At 40.4% G+C, this 18,668-nt stretch overlaps 2 protein-coding genes across 6 annotated transcripts in view; both read left to right on the top strand.

Annotated features, from left to right (window-relative positions):
- crebbpa (CREB binding protein a) overlaps nucleotides 1–11,734 on the top strand; it is a 53,865-nt gene extending 42,131 nt beyond the window's left edge. For 3 of the 5 annotated variants that reach the window (XM_016252181.1, XM_016252178.1, XM_016252177.1), the window contains 14 exons: nucleotides 68–307; nucleotides 2,342–2,430; nucleotides 3,999–4,079; nucleotides 4,252–4,308; nucleotides 4,764–4,841; nucleotides 4,937–5,004; nucleotides 6,963–7,113; nucleotides 7,345–7,491; nucleotides 7,609–7,722; nucleotides 7,807–7,972; nucleotides 8,073–8,240; nucleotides 8,357–8,518; nucleotides 8,710–8,991; nucleotides 9,272–11,734. In XM_016252181.1, coding sequence (XP_016107667.1) covers nucleotides 68–307; nucleotides 2,342–2,430; nucleotides 3,999–4,079; nucleotides 4,252–4,308; nucleotides 4,764–4,841; nucleotides 4,937–5,004; nucleotides 6,963–7,113; nucleotides 7,345–7,491; nucleotides 7,609–7,722; nucleotides 7,807–7,972; nucleotides 8,073–8,240; nucleotides 8,357–8,518; nucleotides 8,710–8,991; nucleotides 9,272–11,524 — 4,056 coding nt within the window. In that variant the 3' untranslated portion in view covers nucleotides 11,525–11,734. The remainder of the gene's footprint in view (nucleotides 1–67; nucleotides 308–2,341; nucleotides 2,431–3,998; nucleotides 4,080–4,251; nucleotides 4,309–4,763; nucleotides 4,842–4,936; nucleotides 5,005–6,962; nucleotides 7,114–7,344; nucleotides 7,492–7,608; nucleotides 7,723–7,806; nucleotides 7,973–8,072; nucleotides 8,241–8,356; nucleotides 8,519–8,709; nucleotides 8,992–9,271) is intronic. The other 2 variants (XM_016252180.1, XM_016252179.1) reach the window with 2 other exon arrangements.
- Nucleotides 11,735–13,333: 1,599 nt separating this feature from the next.
- Nucleotides 13,334–18,668, top strand: part of slx4 (SLX4 structure-specific endonuclease subunit homolog (S. cerevisiae)) — a 14,852-nt gene continuing 9,517 nt past the window's right edge. The window contains exons 1-4 of the mRNA XM_016252175.1: nucleotides 13,334–14,091; nucleotides 15,765–15,930; nucleotides 16,035–16,262; nucleotides 16,798–17,036. Of these exons, the coding sequence (XP_016107661.1) occupies nucleotides 13,674–14,091; nucleotides 15,765–15,930; nucleotides 16,035–16,262; nucleotides 16,798–17,036 (1,051 nt within the window). The 5' untranslated portion in view covers nucleotides 13,334–13,673. The remainder of the gene's footprint in view (nucleotides 14,092–15,764; nucleotides 15,931–16,034; nucleotides 16,263–16,797; nucleotides 17,037–18,668) is intronic.

The raw sequence follows: 18,668 nt of genomic DNA, 5'->3' as shown, positions 1-18,668 counted from the left end.
ATCATTGTTAGAAATGTGAAAACTGTGTTTGACTGAACTTTGAAGGTGTTTCTTCTTTTACCTTCAGGACTACTTCGATATCGTGAAGAACCCCATAGACCTGTCCACTATCAAGCGCAAACTGGACACGGGTCAGTATCAGGAGCCGTGGCAGTACGTGGATGACGTGTGGCTGATGTTCAACAACGCGTGGTTGTACAACAGGAAGACGTCGCGCGTGTACAAGTACTGCTCCAAACTGGCCGAGGTGTTCGAGCAGGAGATCGACCCCATCATGCAGAGCCTCGGTTACTGCTGTGGGAGGAAGGTGAGATGAACTGACTTTCAATACAGGTTCTGTTGTCATTATTCCACATAGCTAATAATACACGGCTCCAGACTCAATCTTCCCACTGGTCGCTCTTTTGCGACTGGCTTTCTCAGTTGGTCACACGAGCACATGATTAGGTCGCAATATTTTTATTTTTTGCACTACAACATGGGATTAATTAATGCATGCTGATGAACTTTTATTATCATAGTTTATAGTTATATGGAAACGAAAGTGGTTAACATTCAACCCGTTCTTTTTCATCAGTATTATTTGTGATTTAAATTTTGTGAACGGGAGTTCCTCTTTTGCTATGTTTATAAGTCGCGGGCTTCAGGTGCTTTCACTTTCGAATTCGCGATCTTGTTGTCACGTTTTACAAGAAAAGATAATTGTCTGATTTGCTTACATAGATCTACACATTTCACTTTTTAAGACTAAAACAAAAGATGGAATTCATTGTTATTCTTAATTAAAAAGCAAAACAACAATAAAACAGTAATATACAATGACAAACTAGCTTACAAAACGTTTATTAACAGAAACGAATAAGATGAGGCATGGCAAACACCACATGCTGTATTATATAATGACTAATAAATTACAGAACGTTTAGCAAACACTGAGGAATCAAATAAAAAGCAAAGATAACAAGCTTTTCAAAATGAAAACAAAAAGAAAAGTAAAACTAAACTTGCTATCGGTGACGGTGCTTGCATTTTTTTCCCCTCAAGAATACCAACATGTTCACCATCTCTGGATTAAGAAGCGGTCTTTTACTTTACTTTAGCATGAAAAACATCCATTGTTTCCTCAATATTTCATGTCATTTTTTCTGCGTGCAGCTTCGCGCTCGTGCTGACGTGGCGAGTATAAACCAGGCTCTACTCTAAGCGCTGCGCAGTTCAAACGAGTAGCGCGGTTTCATTATGCTTTCAGTTTTGTTTGCCGTTTGATGTTTCTCATATGCAACAGAAATTGCAGCGCTTATGAGTTAAACAATGCGGTGGTCGCGCCAGTGCGGCCGCTCACACAATTTAGTCGCACTGGCAGAAAAAATGGTCGCAGTCTGGAGCCCTGTAATAATAATTATATAATAAGCGGTTATACTATTATAGCACTTAATAATAATAATAATAAATGTATATTAAATATAGCATTGTATAATGGTTGTACAATAATATCTCCACAAATTATAATAATAATGTGCAATAAAAGTAATAAAAGGTTTTACAATAATATCACTCCAAAGTAGTAATAATACCAATAATATGCGAATAAGTGTATATTAAATATATTATTGTTTAATTGCTTGACTACAATTTACACAACAACAACACTAATGATAATAATAATAATAATAATAATGTGCGAATAAGTGTATATTAGATATATTATTGTCTAATAAACAGTTGTACTATTAATGGTTGTATATTTCCACGGTAACGTAAATAATAATGTGCAAATAAATGTATTATTATATAATAAAGGGTTATACAATAATAGCACTCAATAATAATAGTAATAATAATAATAAAGAATGCATAAAATAGCATTTTATAATAAATGGTTGTACAATGATATATATCCACTAATAATAATGTGCAAATAAATGTTATATTAAATATATATTAAATGATTGTACAATAATATTTCTCCACAACTATTATAACTAATCAAAATAATTAGTAATAACATGAAAATAAACATATCATTCAATAATAAATGCAAAAATGTCAGATGGCAAAATATTTGGAATTACATAAACTTCAAAATATCATCTAATTTCTTTATGTGCATAATTTTTAAGCATGTCCGAGCACCCTCACACATTCAGATAATGCAGATGTAATATTTATTTTATTTAAAATAAAAAGAATACAACGGTAGTGCCATTTTTTAGTACTACCACTAAAAGAAGTGTTTTCATAGTAACTATTCAATTCCCGGTCGTCTGCACACAAAAACTCGACATAAAACAGACTTTTCTGGTCATGTGTCTGAACTCTCTTTTCTTCTTTCCTCCCACAGTACGAGTTTTCTCCTCAGACGCTGTGCTGTTACGGCAAGCAACTGTGTACAATACCCCGAGACGGCACTTATTACAGTTATCAGAACAGGTGAGGTAAATTCATGTGGTCGACAGCCTAAGAAAACGTTTAAGAAGACACTCAAGTTAAAGTCGACGTGCTCTCCATCATGTGGTGTAGTTAGTTCAGCCGTGTGTGGCTTTGACGCACATTCGGCAAATCCGACGTTGACATTAAACCTCCCCGTGTGGCTGTGTGTACACTAGCATAGTTTGCTCTCAGGCCTGTTCATATGTATTTTCTAAACACGAGACTGCTTGATCACAACCCCTCCCCCATTCTCTTTCTTCATGGTTAGACTGCTTGAAGTCTCCAGCCAGTCCTAATTTATTGGCAGTTGTAATATTTGCACTGGCACATTTATTAGTTTTTTTGCTGCGAATTGCCTGCTTACTCATAACAGGCTCCCTTGCGCCCCCTGCAGCACTGCAGAACCTCTGAATAAGCAGACACAGTCTCGCTCTCGCTTGTACACTCACATCCTCTGCTGACACTGTAAATCTAGTCTCTTTTTTTGCAAGCATTTAGCCAGATTACTCCTTATTCGCTGTTATCATTGTACATCTTTGTATTAAATGACTAGTTCACCCAAGAATGAAAATTTGCTGAATGTTTACTCACCCTCAGGTCATCCAAGATATAGTTGAGTTTGGTTCTTCATCATATTTGGAGAAATGTAGCATTACATCACTTGCTCACCAATGGATCCTCTGCAGTGAATGGGTGCCGTCAGAATGAGAGTCCAAACAGCTGATAAAAACATCACAATAATCTACAAGTAATCCACATGACTCCAGCTCATCAATTACCATTGTGTGAAGTGAAAAGATGTGTGTTTGTAAGAAACAAATCCATAATTAAGGCTTTTTAAACATCAAACCTTAGTTTCCTGCTAAAATATAGAGTCCTCTATTCGTAATATTGCTTTCTATTGTGAAAAAGTCGTCTGAATCAGGAGAGAAATATGCACATATCAAGCACGATTTACAAGCAAAAACAGTCCAAAACTGTTCTAAACAAATATTTTGATGTGAGAGACAACGGTGGATGGACTTTTTCACTGAAGAAAGCATTATTGTGGATTATTGACTCGTATTTTGGCCTGAAATTATGGTTTAAAGTTAAAACGCCTTAAGGATGGGTTTGTTTCGTACAAAAAACACAGCTTTATGAGACCTTAATTGATGAACTGGAGTCATGTGGATTACTTGTGTATTATTGTGATGTTTTTATCAGCTGTTTGGACTCTCATTCACTGCAGAGGATCTATTGGTGAGCAAGTGATGTAATGCTACATTTCTCCAAATCTGTTCCAATAAAGAAACAAACTCATCTACGTCTTGGATGACCTGAAGGTGAGTAAATTGTGAGTAAACTTTCAGCTAATTTTTCATTTTGATTGAACTATTACTTTGTTTTTTGTTGATCACTAGGAAGCCATTCACATTGAGATATTCTACAGCGTCAAATGACTTTATAATCATACAGATTTTATATTCTATTTGGATTAATAAATAATAAAGTCAGTATTTGTGCACGTGTGCGCCTCTACATATTTCTTGAAGTGATTCATGACTCAGCAGTTTGTGCGTATACAGGTATCATTTCTGCGAGAAGTGCTTCAATGAGATTCAGGGAGACAGTGTGACGCTAGGAGATGATCCAGCTCAGCCCCAGACGTAAGTGATTGTTCACCTTTTTGCGGTTTATTAAGCTCGGTTGTGGAGATTTCATCACTTTAGTTCAAAATCATTCAGAATTATTCATTTTCTCCATTCCATAATAAACTGAATCATTTTTTAATGTTTTAAATGTTCAACAAACCTGATTGTGGATCTTCTTTGTATGTAGCATGATCTCTAAAGACCAGTTTGAAAGGAAGAAGAATGACACGTTAGATCCTGAGCCGTAAGTAAACGCTCCACTTAATTTCCCAGAATTCCATGAGGCAATCAAGTAGCACATGCTTTAATATTAGGGCTATATTGGTCAGTATTGGCCTATACATTTGTCCGCTCTGGACTCGTTACACCACATGGCTTCTGCTCACTGGCGCCCCCTGCTGTCAACAACATAGGGCATAGAGACACTCCCACCACACGAACACAACACTACAGTCTGTAAGCATCAGTATTATCCCAAAGTTGTCCTAATCCACACCTCCTACAAAGGCGCAATTGCATTGGCCTGCTTGCAAATGCGTAAGAACTGGAGGAAAAGAAGTTGAATGATGTATTTCATGTTAACTACCTGCTCTTGCAGTTAGTGACTACGCATTCAGACACTTGCTAAAATAAAAGCTGCCAGAATACAAAACGCAATAAACGGTTGCATCCCCCGTTAATCAATTATTTTCCTCTCAGGTTTGTTGAATGTAAAGACTGTGGGCGGAAGATGCATCAGATCTGTGTCCTGCATTATGAGGTTATCTGGCCTTCTGGGTGAGTTTGAAAACACCTCAGAGTGAACAGTGTTGCTCTGATATCGATTCTGGATGCGATGCGGGAAGTCAACACTAATGAGCGTTTCTCTGCAGTTTCATCTGCGATAACTGTTTGAAAAAGAGTGGGAAGACGAGAAAAGAGAGCAAGTTTTCGGCAAAAAGTGAGTAATAGGATTGTTTTTGTGATGCATTAACGTTAAATGGATGGTCATTTACTCTTCCTCATGTCGTTCCAAACCTGTATGACTTCTGTTCATCTTTGAAACACAAATGAAGGTATTTTTAATGAAACCTGGGAGATTTCTGTCCCTTCATTAGCTGTTTCCATCACCCTGTTTTTATGTGCATTTTGAAGTATTGCATCGGAAACATGGTATAGAAAGTGGTAGAAACGGCAAATTTCGTAAAGTCCCTTAAAGGGTTAGTTCACCCAAAAATGAAAATTTGCTTGTGTTTTACTCACCCTCGAAGCATCCTAGGTATATATGATTTTCTTCTTTCAGACGAATCCAGTCGGAGTTATATTAAACATTGTCCTGGCTATTCCAAGCTCTATCATTGCAGTCAGCGGGTGTTGCAGTTGAACAGTTCACAAGTCGTCAAATAAAGCTCGCACATCCATAATAAAACGTGCCTCACACGGCTCCGGGGGGGTGAATAAAGACCTCCTGTAGCGAATCCATGTGTTTTTGTAAGAAAAATATCCATATTTCAAACATAATAAACTCTTTTCTCTCACTTCCGCTGACTGTCATACACTGAAGCAGTTCCGGCGGATGATGTAAGACGTCGGCGTTGCGTGATTAGTGACGAATGCGGAGAGAGAACAAAACAAAACGCCGGTCACGAATAAGCAGTACAAAACGAAGATTTGCAAAGAAAAATGTCGGAGGATTTCGATATAAACCAAGAGGAGACTGGTTTCCCTTTGCTAAAGTAAGGAAACTTTGCTTCCTTTGCTCCTATAAACAAACTCGCGAGACTAGCATATCTCAGAGGCGCGCGCGCTGCACATACGTGCTTCATCATCCGCTGGAGCGCCTTTCGCGTATGACAGATAATGGAAGTGAGAGAAAAGTGTTTATTATGTTTGAAATATGGATATTTTTCTTACAAAAATGCATGGATTCACTACAGGAGGCCTTTATTCACCACCCGGAGTCATGTAAGGCACATTTTATTATGAATGTGCGAGCTTTATTTGACGACTTGTGGACTGTTCAACTGCAACACCCACTGACTGCAATGATAGAGCTTGGAATAGCCAGGACAATTTTTTATATAACTCCGACTGGATTCGTCTGAAAGAAGAAAGTCATATACACCTAGGATGCCACGAGGGTGAGTAAAATACAGGCTAATTTTCATTTTTGGGTGAACTAATCCTTTAATATACAAAAAAGTTCTTACGCTCATTTGAAGTGTTTTTTGACTTTTGCGAAAAAGGGTTAATGCGAAAAATGAGAGCTGGAAACGCATTTACCAAATAAATTCCTTCATGTGCATCAAAAAAGTCATGTGACTTTGCGCTATGGGACGAGATAACCTGGCTAACCAATAGACTGATGTTGTTGCACAGCATCTGAAATGTTGCACAGCATCTGAAATGTTGCACAGCATCTGAAATGTTATGGTCATTCTTAAAAGCCTGAGCAAATTATTTTTTGTCTTTTTCTTGAGGAAGTGACAATTTTGTTCTCTTTGACTCGTTGGATGGAAGCGGTGCTTATTCGCAAATGCATTATGCAATATTGCAATTTGGCGCATAAGTTAAATTTGCAAATTTGGATAGAAACCCAGCTACTTAAAGTCCATGCAACCAAAAATTTGACAATTCAAAAAAGCTCCTAAAAACACCGTAAATGTTATCCATGTGATTTGAGTGTTTCAATCCAAGTCTTCTGAAGAGACATGATCACTTGATATGATGAGCAGATATAGTTCAGGCTTTTATTCACATGCAAACATTGATCAACACATATGCATAGATCTCAAAAGTGCTTGCTTCTGTTTACAATTCTTTTTGGTGAAATCTCTCAGCTTTCAATAAAAATATCAGGTTTCATTAAAAACTATCTCTTTACAAGTGTTGTGCTTAATGCTGTTGTCTTCGATCCAGGGTTGCAGGTGACGCGGTTAGGCACATACATAGAAGATCGAGTGAACAAATACTTGAAGAGACAGAACCATCCGGAAGCTGGAGAGGTGTTCGTGCGAGTCGTAGCCAGTTCAGACAAAACGGTGGAGGTCAAACCTGGCATGAGGGCCAGGTAAATGTAACCTCCATGCTTACCTTTTATTTTTCCAGTAAGCTAAATCTTCAGATAACCCTTCAGAGGGCAAGTTTGGATGCAGAACCAATAAATCAACTGGTTTGCCTGATAATTTTCCTGGTCAGAGTTTCACCCATTTCAATATTGGTTCATCAAAAAAATGCTATGGTGTGCTAGCGTTTGTTCTTTGAACAGGTAAAGGTGAGTTAATCCCCTGCTTCATTTCAGGTTTGTAGAGACAGGAGAGATGCCCGAGAGCTTCCCCTACAGAACCAAAGCACTTTTCGCCTTTGAGGAGATTGACGGAGTGGACGTGTGTTTCTTCGGCATGCACGTGCAAGAGTACGGCTCTGATTGCCCTTTCCCTAACACCAGGTAAACTCTTACTGGAGTTCTTTTGAGAAACAACAGACATATACGCCAATGCACGTAATACTCAGCATGCAATGAAGGTAAAAGTTAAGTTTCTTTCTTTTTTTTGTACCTATTTAGACGGGTATACATATCGTACCTCGATAGTATTCACTTCTTCAGACCTCGCATGCTGAGAACAGCAGTCTATCACGAAATCCTCATCGGCTATTTGGAATACGTCAAGAAGCTTGGGTAGGTTTCTCCATATAAATCTTCCTTGAGGCCGACCAATACAGTTCCCATTCATGCCCTGAACTTTGAACATTTCCACTGCAGATATGTTACGGCACACATCTGGGCGTGTCCACCTAGTGAAGGTGATGACTATATCTTCCACTGTCACCCTGCCGACCAGAAAATCCCAAAACCCAAGCGCCTGCAGGAGTGGTACCGCAAAATGCTGGACAAGGCATTTGCTGAGCGGATACTGCATGACTACAAGGTATAGCATGGACCATGTGATCTTAATTTTGTTTTGATTGTGTGTATGCTATCAAGTACACAGTTGTATGGTATAAATACAATGTGTTTGTGTTTAATAGGACATCTTTAAGCAAGCAACTGAGGACCGTTTGACGAGTGCAAACGAGCTTCCATATTTTGAGGGTGATTTTTGGCCCAATGTGTTGGAGGAGAGCATCAAGGAGTTGGAACAGGAGGAAGAGGAGAGGAAAAAAGAAGAAAACACGGCAGCTTGTGAAACTCCAGAGGTGAACATTTTAGGATACTCTGCATAGGGTTCATTTTATTTGATATTCTGTAGATTAATTTACATCTTTTACAAACTCCAAACACCTTTTATAGACTCTTTTATTCTTTCTAACAGGGCACGCCAGGGGACAGTAAGAATGCAAAGAAGAAGAACAACAAGAAAACAAATAAGAATAAAAGCAGCGTGAGCCGAGCTAATAAAAAGAAACCTGGGATGCCGAATGTAGCCAGTGATCTTTCTCAGAAACTCTACGCCGCAATGGAGAAACACAAAGAGGTCTACTATATGTTCTTCATCTGATCATAAAATTGCTCTCAAAGGCATTGCATGACTCATGTACAGTACATTGTTTAACTTGAAAGTTTTACTGTTTTGCATGTCAGATTTTGATATGCATATATAAGCCAAGTGTTTTTCTCTGGAAAAATCTTGAGAAACCTCTTACCGTGTCCTACATGTTCTCCCAGGTGTTTTTTATAATCCATCTGCACTCTGGGCCCATGGTCAACTCATTACTACCCATTGTTGACTCCGATACCCTTTTGACCTGCGACCTGATGGACGGAAGGGACGCATTCTTGACGTTAGCACGGGATAAACACTGGGAGTTCAGCTCTTTACGGCGCTGCAAATGGAGCACCATGTGCATGCTGGTGGAATTGCACAACCAGGGCCAGGACCGCTTTGTCTACACCTGCAACGAATGTAAACACCATGTCGAGACACGCTGGCACTGTACTGTCTGCGAGGTAAGATCCAGAGGCTCCTGTAACAAGTTACAGCTGTCCTTTATGATCAGTAGTGAATGTGGGTGTGTTTATGGGTTTGTGCATAAGAAAAGTAAACCTTTGGGATAATGAAACTTGGGAAGCCGTGGGATCTTTTAGTAACAACTATTCTACTAGTAGCTTAAACACATCTTTCACGTTTTGTCCATTTGTTGTTGATGCATCATAACCATTTCTTGTCTTTTCATAAGGAGACTTCTGGTCATCCCTTGATAATCACTCTATCCTCATCTTTCCTTAGGACTTTGACTTGTGCATTAGTTGCTACAACACTAAGGGCCACGAGCACCAGATGGTTAAGTGGGGTCTGGGTCTAGACGATGACAACAGTCAAAACGGCGAGGCCTCCAAGAGTCCACAGGAGAGTCGGCGTCTAAGCATCCAGCGTTGCATCCAGTCTCTGGTGCATGCCTGCCAGTGCCGCAATGCCAACTGCTCCCTGCCATCTTGTCAGAAGATGAAGCGTGTAGTGCAGCACACCAAGGGCTGCAAACGCAAGACAAACGGTGGCTGTCCGGTGTGCAAGCAGCTCATTGCACTCTGCTGCTATCATGCCAAGCACTGTCAGGAGAACAAGTGCCCCGTGCCCTTCTGCCTCAACATCAAGCACAAACTGCGTCAGCAGCAGCTGCAGCACAGGCTCCAGCAGGCGCAGATGATGCGCAGACGCATGGCTACTATGCAGGGCCGAGCCATGCCTCAGAGCCTACCCTCGCCGCCTGCATCAACAGCCCCCAGCACGCCCACCTCACATCAGCAACCCAACACCCCTCAAACGCCGCAACCGCTATCCAACCAGCCAACAACTCCCAATGCGGGCGTCATGTCCCCAGCTTATCCCAATGCTCCCCGCAAAGGACAACCCCCTCCTCAAGCTTCACAGGGCAAACCAGGCCCACAGGCTTCCCCGCTACACCAGCAGGAGCCTCCGCTCCCCCGCAAAGGACAACCCCCTCCTCAAGCTTCACAGGGCAAACCAGGCCCACAGGCTCCCCCGCTACACCAGCAGCAGTCTCCGCTCCCGCAACCTCCCCAGCAGCAGCAGCCACCGGCACAACAGCCTCCTCAGCAACAGCCTCCGCCTATGGCGGTCAAAATGGCACGGCACATAGAGATGGTCGCGCAGGCTCAGCACCAACAGAACTATCGCATGACCATGAATGGCCTTCCCATGAACCACCAGCAGCCACGCATGCCAGGCTCGATGCAGCTGCCCATGCAACATGTTGGGCCACGCGGGCAACAGGTCATGCCGCAAATCCCGCAAGGACAGTGGACTAGAGGCCCTCAGCCAGGCATGCAAGCGGCTCAGCAGCAGGTTGCTCCACCACAGACCACACCACAGACCATGCCTATACAGAGGCCCATGATGCCCCAACAAGCTGCACAGCCACGCATGATGGTGCCCACGCAGGGCCCGCGACCGCAAGCACTCCAGAGACCTGGAGCCATCGCCCCCAATGCCTTGCAAGACCTGCTACTCACCCTCAAGTCGCCCAGCTCGCCCCAACAACAGCAGCAGGTGTTGAACATCCTCAAATCGAACCCGCAACTCATGGCCGCCTTCATCAAGCAGAGGACTGCCAAGTACCACGCCAACCAGCCGCAGCAGCAACAAGCGCAACAAGGCATGCATGCAGCGCAGAACATGGCAGCAATGCAGGCGGTGCCACGACCCGGCATGGCGCCGCAGCAGCAAGCACAGCAGCCCGCTCCACAGGGCATGGCAGCTCTTGGAGCGCAGGGGCAGCTCATGAACCCTGTGCACGCCAACAACCCGCAGCTGCAGGAGTTGTACCGCCGTCAGCTTTTGCGGCAGCAGCAGCAGCAGGCAGTGATGCCGCAGGCACATGGCCAGTTCCCACAGGCACAAGGGACTGCTACCAACTACACGCAACTCCGGATGCAGCAGCAGCAGCAGCAACAGTTGGCCATGCAGGCAACAGGCGGACCCATGGGACAGCTGCCCCCTATGGCCCAGATGGGGCAAGCCGGGATGGGAATGGACGGCACATCCAACCTCCTGCACCAACGCATGCTCCAGCAGCAGCAGCAGCAGCAGCAGGTCATCCTCAAGTCTCCAATGGGCTCGCCCGCGCAACCGAGTCCCATGAGCCCACAAACTCACCTGCTTTCCGGCCAGCCACAAGGCGTGCACCTCCCCGGCCAACCCATGGCTAATGCACTCAGCAATCAGGTGTGCTCGCCGGCCCCCGTACAGTCGCCCAGACCTCCGTCGCGGCAGCCCCCTCCACATTCCAGTCCTTCCCCACAGGTTCAGCCACAGCCTTCGCCACAGCACACAGGATCACCACACCCTGGATTGACGACGCCCATGCCTGGCTCCATGGAGCAGGTGCACCTGGGCACACCTGAGCAGAGTGCCATGCTCCCGCAACTTAATACGCCCAACCGCCAAGGGCTGCCCAGTGACTTAGGCATGGTGGGAGACACAACGGGAGACACGCTGGAGAAATTTGTGGAGGGATTGTAGCGTTTACTGGGAGACTCCACCCACCACAGTCTCCTCGTTCCTCTTTTTTTGTGTCTCTGTTGGTTTTTCTCTAATATTCTCGAATTTTTTTGTACTGACATGTAAAAAAGTTTGAAGAAATGTATGGGGGGGAAAAAGAAATTTGTCAACAAGGAATAGGGAATGTTGATGTTTCCTAAAAACACAAGAAAAATTGTTGTTTAAAAGAAATATAAATCACAAAGAATATATTTTTTGTTCAGTTTAGACCTTTGTGTGGTCAATGTTTTGTTTTAAATTTTAGTTTTGGTTTCGGGGGAGGGTGGTCTGGTTTCATGCCTTTTTTTTTTTTATAAGAAAATTACGAAACTTCATTATATTATTCATACCTTTTGTTTTATACTTTATCTAACTTTGCAGCATTTTTGTGTTGGAAGACTGTAAAATAATTTGTCTGAGAGTTTGGGTCAGGGTTTCTCTGCTCTGTCTGTCATCCTTCCTGCCGATTGTATTCTAGTGTTGTACCGTTTTTTCAGACATGCATTTGAAGGCATTTCCTCCTTTCCTCATTGTGAAGTTTGTACGAGGAGAACTATTTGTTTGTATTGATAGGAACTGTGCATACGCATGTATGCAGACATACACACAGACAGACACACATGTGCATCACTCAGACAATACAGCACCGACCCCAAGAGGACATGTACACATTTACAACATCTCACTGGCCTGGATACACAGGTTCTGTCTTGCAGATGTAGAATATTGTTGCTTTTTGTCCTACAGATATATAAATATAAAGAGAGCTAGAGAGAAAGGAGAGAGGGGGGCCCCTAAGCTGAGCGGGAGGGAATGGGCGATCACTGGTTGACTGCTTGTTGGAAACACAGAATGGATTCTGCTATTGACCCTCATTCCTCTCACACAAACTTGAACAGGGGCTCTACTTTTTCCTTTTATGTAAATCATGCAAGTTATTAAGCAAAGTACTATAAATATAAGGAAGAGAGAATGGAATCACTGTATAAACTGGTTGGAAAAAAAACGCATTTCTTACTTGTATACCATATTGTTAAATAAACTGTGTGCAACAGATCAAAATCATGTGGATTCTGTTATTATTATATGCTAAAGCTACTTTGAGCATGTTAGGTTGTAGCGTCCTTTGGCTTATTTAATTATCAAAATTGATAAATACTTAAACTAGTTATTGGCAATATGTAATGTAATTTACCATCTATCTTTTTTTTTTAGCAATTTCGCCGTTTCGTAAGTTCAGTCACATGACTCGGAGATGTTTTTTTTATTTTTTATTTTATTTTTTTTTATTAATGAAAATAGAACAAATAACAAACAGAGCATAGCATAAGACAGTCAGTGCTATACAAAGTGTGATATTAATTAGTAACGGGCACTGAAAATAATGTCATAATATTTTAAACATGTTAATGACTTTCTGTTTTTTAACAATTTCACCCCTCTAGGTGTTATTTTATTTTGCTTTTGGAAAACAGTACAAATATGTTTGTTATTGTATTTTTTATCAATCAGTTCAAGACCGTTTAAAATTAATTTTGGTTTTGTCATTATTGTAGAGTTATAGTGAATATGACTTTTAACAAGATGAACAAGAGTAGGAGGAATAGCTTTAATGACCGAATTAAATTCCTTAAAATGCACAGGGAAACTGTGGATTCGCATGAATTGTTCATAAGTTAAAAGATTCCCATAATTATCATGACTCGGAGATGTTTCGCAATCGACGCAGCGTACTGGACGTCACCGGAAGTAGGCGGCTGCGGCTGCGGGACGGTGCTTTGAACAACATTTTTATCAAAACCCCGTCGTTTTGCGACATTAAATCATCCGGTTCACAGACATATAATGAAGTGCCTCTTGCTAACGCTCCGTATTCACGTTGTTATGGAATGAATCGTAATACAAGTACGTTAACCGATATAATCACGTTCGAATAGTAGCAGAGTGAAATGTAAACAAAGGTAAATATGATGTTTTTCATGAGTGTATAAAATGCGCCTGACCAGATAAGCTTGTAGTTTCGTGCATGTTATCCACAATATTAAAATACAAATGACGTTTAATGATCCATAAATATGGATCCATATAAGAGCTGACACATGTGACGGATCATGTGTGTGACTGGCTCATCATGGACGACTCGGACCAAGACTTCACCGACCTCTGCTCTCGTCTCCTCAAAAGAGTGAGGAGGAAAGGAGCAGGGGGTTCTGGAGATGAAAAGAGATCAGCAACCAAGGATGAGGAGCCATCCTCCCCCTCTTCTAGAAGAAACCCCCCTAAGAGGAGGAAGAAGACTGACAAGGGTGTTACTAAGACTGAAATAAAGAGTAAGATCAATGGCAGGACTCGGGCTGTAGGGTCTGGTGATGTTTCTCAGCCCGATCCTGAAGTATCTGGCACAGGGAAAGTCAAAGATGCAGTGGTCCGGAGAATGCAACGGTTTAAGAGAGCCAGTCCAGAGAGACTCCTGCATGCAGAGACCGACCAGCCCACAAGCACAGAGTCTGATGGAAACCATCTCACCGCTGCTGGGATCCAGCTCACAGGTATGGTGTCAAGCAGGGTTTTCAACCCAGGGACCCTCACCCAGTCCCTCAACTTCATAAAAGCATGGCGCTTACCATACCACATTTTATAATGTTGTGCAGCTCATTAGGTAGTAAAAACAAATTTAACCCCAAAAATGAAAATGGTCATCATTTACTCACCCTCATGTTGTTCCAAACCTGTACGAGTTGTATTCTTCTGTTGAACACAAAAGAAAGTATTTTGAAGAATGTTGTCAGCCATTGAATTCAATACTTTTTTCTCATTCCTGGAAGTCAATGGCTACCGTCAACTGTTTGGTTACCAGCATTATTCAAAGTATCTTCAGAAGGAAGAAATTCGTACAGGCTTGGAATGACGTGAGGGTGAGTAAATGTTCCTTTTTGGGTGAACTGTCCCTTTAAGGTAGAGTTAGTTCATTACCAGGTCATTTCAATGTTATGCAACCATCAGCAATAAATATTTTTTGGTTTGGTTGGGGTACAAGTGTATTGTTTTTTTCTTGAACATTTTAGACTTTTATTTGCCCAAGCAATGATTTCATGGCCCTCCACCAAAAAATACATTTGTAATTAATATTGTGAATAAAAAATTCAATACGTTATATATAAAAATGTTTATGTGTTTATATATAAAACATAAAAAATAGATTTGTAATGTACGGATTTTTTTCATTATAAAAGAACATTTGTTAATGTGCAATAATAACTGTTAATGTTAAAGTATAACTCCAGGACTCCGTAAATGTATTAAATTTACTATGATTTATTATTATAAACTATTATACTATTTTTATTATAATATTATATAAATGTATTATTTTTTGTTAAACTGTGAACTGTGGTATACGGTTCAAAACAGTCATAAAAATGGATCGCTTTGTAACTTTGTTACTCAAATCAACACAATTCAGAACACAAAATATCATTGTAAATCAAATGTACATGTCTTTATGGCTTGAGACTTTTAACATCATCAATAAAAGTAATTTGTCTAAAGTATCATTTGAATTTTATCGATTCCGATTCTGCTTATCGATTCCCAGTTTTGATTCCAATGTGGTTAAAGAAATTAAGTCAAACATTTAGATATCAAACATAATTAACCTGTGTCTCTTTTTGCCATGAACAAAAATCAGCCGGCTACATAAAAACTGGACTCGATAAGAACTGTTTGTGTGCAAAAAAGAGCAGCGCGATTCTGGATAAATTGAGACTTATGTTTTTTTTTAATGAAGGTTGTATTTCACAATTCTGAAGAAAAAATATTAGACAACTAAACAAAATCACATGGAATTGATGCATGGAATGATTCAATGACTCGCTCAAGATTTTCATTACTGGATGAATCCGTGTTTTTGAATGAATTATTCAAAGACAAATACATTTTTAACAGCCCCTTTTCGCCTCTTAAAATAAAGAAAAGATGTGCACACAGGAATTGATTGGTGGAATTCAATTTTAATTTTACTAGTATCCGAGTCCTGACCTTAAGTATCCAATTTTGGAATTGAAAAAAAAATATATATATAATTATACATGTTATATTACAAGTGATTATTTTTTATTTTTTGCAATAATTGTAAAAAAAAACAAAAAAAACATGCTTTTATGGCATGTTTCATGTAATCAGTGAAAGTCAAAACGTGTATGTGTTTGTGTGTGTTCTACAGAAGATGTGAGCAGCGACGAGGCCCTGGCTCTTCAGCTCCAGCAGGTGTTGGATCGTGAGGTTCGGTCCTCTAGAGACGTGGAAGATGAAGGATTGTTCTTCTGCCAGCTCTGTCAGAAAGATCTGTCAGCCATGAGCCCTCCACTACGCACTCAGCACATCAACAGGTGCGTTATCACCACTGTGTACACTGCATTATGAAGCATCATTCATATTCCACACATGGGATGAGTTTTACTTTTGACATCTGTCTCGTTCTCCTGCTTCGTAGATGTTTAGATGCAAGCGAGAGCAGCGCTCCTTCAGCATCCCATCATTCCCACCCCAGACCACGGGTCCCAGAGTGTCCCATTTGTGGAAAGAGTTTTAAATCAGAAAAAAGCCGGTCTGTCCACCTAAAGCGTTGCTCGACTGATATGGGTGTGAAACCAAATGATCTTCTCCAGGCTCTGAGGAGACAGGCTGCCGAGACAGCGAGCGACAGCACCACCGACCAATCGTAAGTCAGCCATTTATTACATTTTTATTAGATTTTTGTGATACTATATACTTAGATGTGTGCATATATACACACTTATGTATATGTATATATATATATATATATATACTTGAATTTATATACTTCAATTTATATGTATACAAGTTAAACATTTTTATACTTCAAAAAATAACAAAAAACATGCAGAACTTTATTTTTTTTCAATGTGACATTTTCTTGACTATTATGCACATTCTTATCTTCACCTTTTATTACTGTAATGCAAAAAAATCTCATTTTCATCACAGTAATTGGAAAGTATGTATACAGCACAGAACTGTTTTGCACCTTATGCTGATTTTATTTTAAAACATTATCACAAATCATACATTCTCAAGTAAAATATCGGTATGCACTACAGTAAATATAAATAGGGAGGAAAATGTGCTTAACTGTCAAGAAAACCTGGTTTAAGAAAAGTAAAACATAGAGTTATTAAAAATAGATGACTTTTTCAAATCATTTCATTACTGGTTATTTGTGGATGCTTATTTAGACAGCAGCTAGGTAGTGGTACGATAACTAGGAGGGATGGTGTGCCTGTAAAAAAGAGAGCCAGGAGGAAAGCCCAGAAGTTGGATGAGGACACAATGGTGGCGCTGGCTCTGTCCCGCTCTTTACTCGAGCAGGAAATGGAAAAGGAGCGAGAGATGGCCGAGGAGAGGGAGATACTGACTCCGCTCTCCAGTCCTCCTGCGACAGTGGCTCCTGTCCTACAGTGGAAACCTGGAGCAGGTAAACTCCCTTTTGTCAGTTAAACATATGCAGTGCAATCGCAGGTTATTACCAGGGTGTCCGCGGGTCCTTAAAAAGTCTTAAATAACGTTTTCCTAATATAAGGCCTTAAAAAGTCTTAAAATGTCTTAAATTCGGATTCGATGGGTCTTAAATTTTTCTGGTCTCATTACCGCTAAAATATCTTCAGTCTGACGGACCTAATGACTTTACAATCATTGGACAGACCGAAGATGTTTTCTTCCCCGCGGTAAGTTACTGCGTCATCAGAAGGAACTGCAGAATACCGAATACAAGCTCGCGCTGAGGCTCACTCTGTTTGTCTCGAGACTTCAGAACAAATGAGCGTGACCGCACACATAAACGCAGAAGAAACACACTGAGGTAAAAATTCAAAATGTTTAGTTTATTCATAACATGATATAGTTAAATAACACCATGACAAGTGAGCTATTTTGCTCAATATTCTCACGACGCAAAAAAAAAACCGTTCAAAACTCCTTCAGAGTGCACGCATTACGTGAAGTCTAGTGCGCGTGCGCATTTACAGTGCGCTCTTTCACTGCATGATTCAGTCTATTAAAATACATTCAGAATGATCACAAATTCAAGACATGGGGGCAGAAAATGTGTATATTTATACCACTTCATATAGTAAATCAAGTTCACACGGAAGAGTGCCTTTTTTTTCTCCAAAAATTACAATATACAAATGTGATTTTTTTTACAACAGTTCAATAAACTATAAGTTTTATTAAGAGACTTACGTTTTAGACACCATATTGCATGTTGCCTGCCACAGCGCTGTTTCGAGTCTCTGAGTAACATGACGGTGTTTCGTTCCCGAACGAATCAACCGTTTAAATGATTCGGTTCAGTCGCAATGACTCGCTTAACAGTGACTTACTGCCACCTACTGGCGCTTTTAATTTCACATTCAAAGAATCTTTTCATTTTTTTTTATTATTTCAAATATCAGTATTCAATGTTTTGTTTAATATATCAAAACATTATTTCTGCATTTGTAACTGCAGGTTAAATGCATTCATGTCCTGCATTAAACTGTGTGTAAACACATCTAAATGCCACTTCAGATGCAGCTTATGTCTGGATTGCAAAGATGAATTTTGTTGATACTGATTTCATTTGCTTGGTAACAGCCCAAATGTCTTATTATTCTAATTCACTGATTAAATGTAAGAATTTGACTCAAAAGATAATGCACACAAATAGAAAAATGGCTTTATAAAGGTAATATGCCCATAAAAGGTACAAATCTATTTAAACTTATCTGACCACCACACAGAATATGAAGAATATCAAAAACTTTAGGAGTCAGCTGTCCACGAAAGTCCTTAAGATATCAGCATGATAACACACTCAATCAGTTGAATGAATGACTCAATGACTCACTCATTCAGTGACTTACCGTCACTTACTGGTCATTTAGTTAAGTATGTTGAAAAGTATGCATTTTTCCCCTTAACATTTCTTATTTGTATACTCATAAATGCATTTAAAACCTTAATCTCATAACATTATTTATTGCAGTTGTAATCATTGTTATTTGCAGTGTAAATGATTTAATCTGACTGGTAGCAGCCCTATAGTGTATATTGAATTTATTGATAA

This window comes from Sinocyclocheilus grahami, unplaced genomic scaffold (genome assembly GCF_001515645.1).
Source record: "Sinocyclocheilus grahami isolate Dianchi unplaced genomic scaffold, SAMN03320097.WGS_v1.1 scaffold1091.1, whole genome shotgun sequence".
NCBI classification, from domain to species: Eukaryota; Metazoa; Chordata; class Actinopteri; order Cypriniformes; family Cyprinidae; genus Sinocyclocheilus; species Sinocyclocheilus grahami.
Note: the sequence above shows the minus strand (reverse complement) of the source record. Positions and strands in the feature narration are given on the sequence as shown.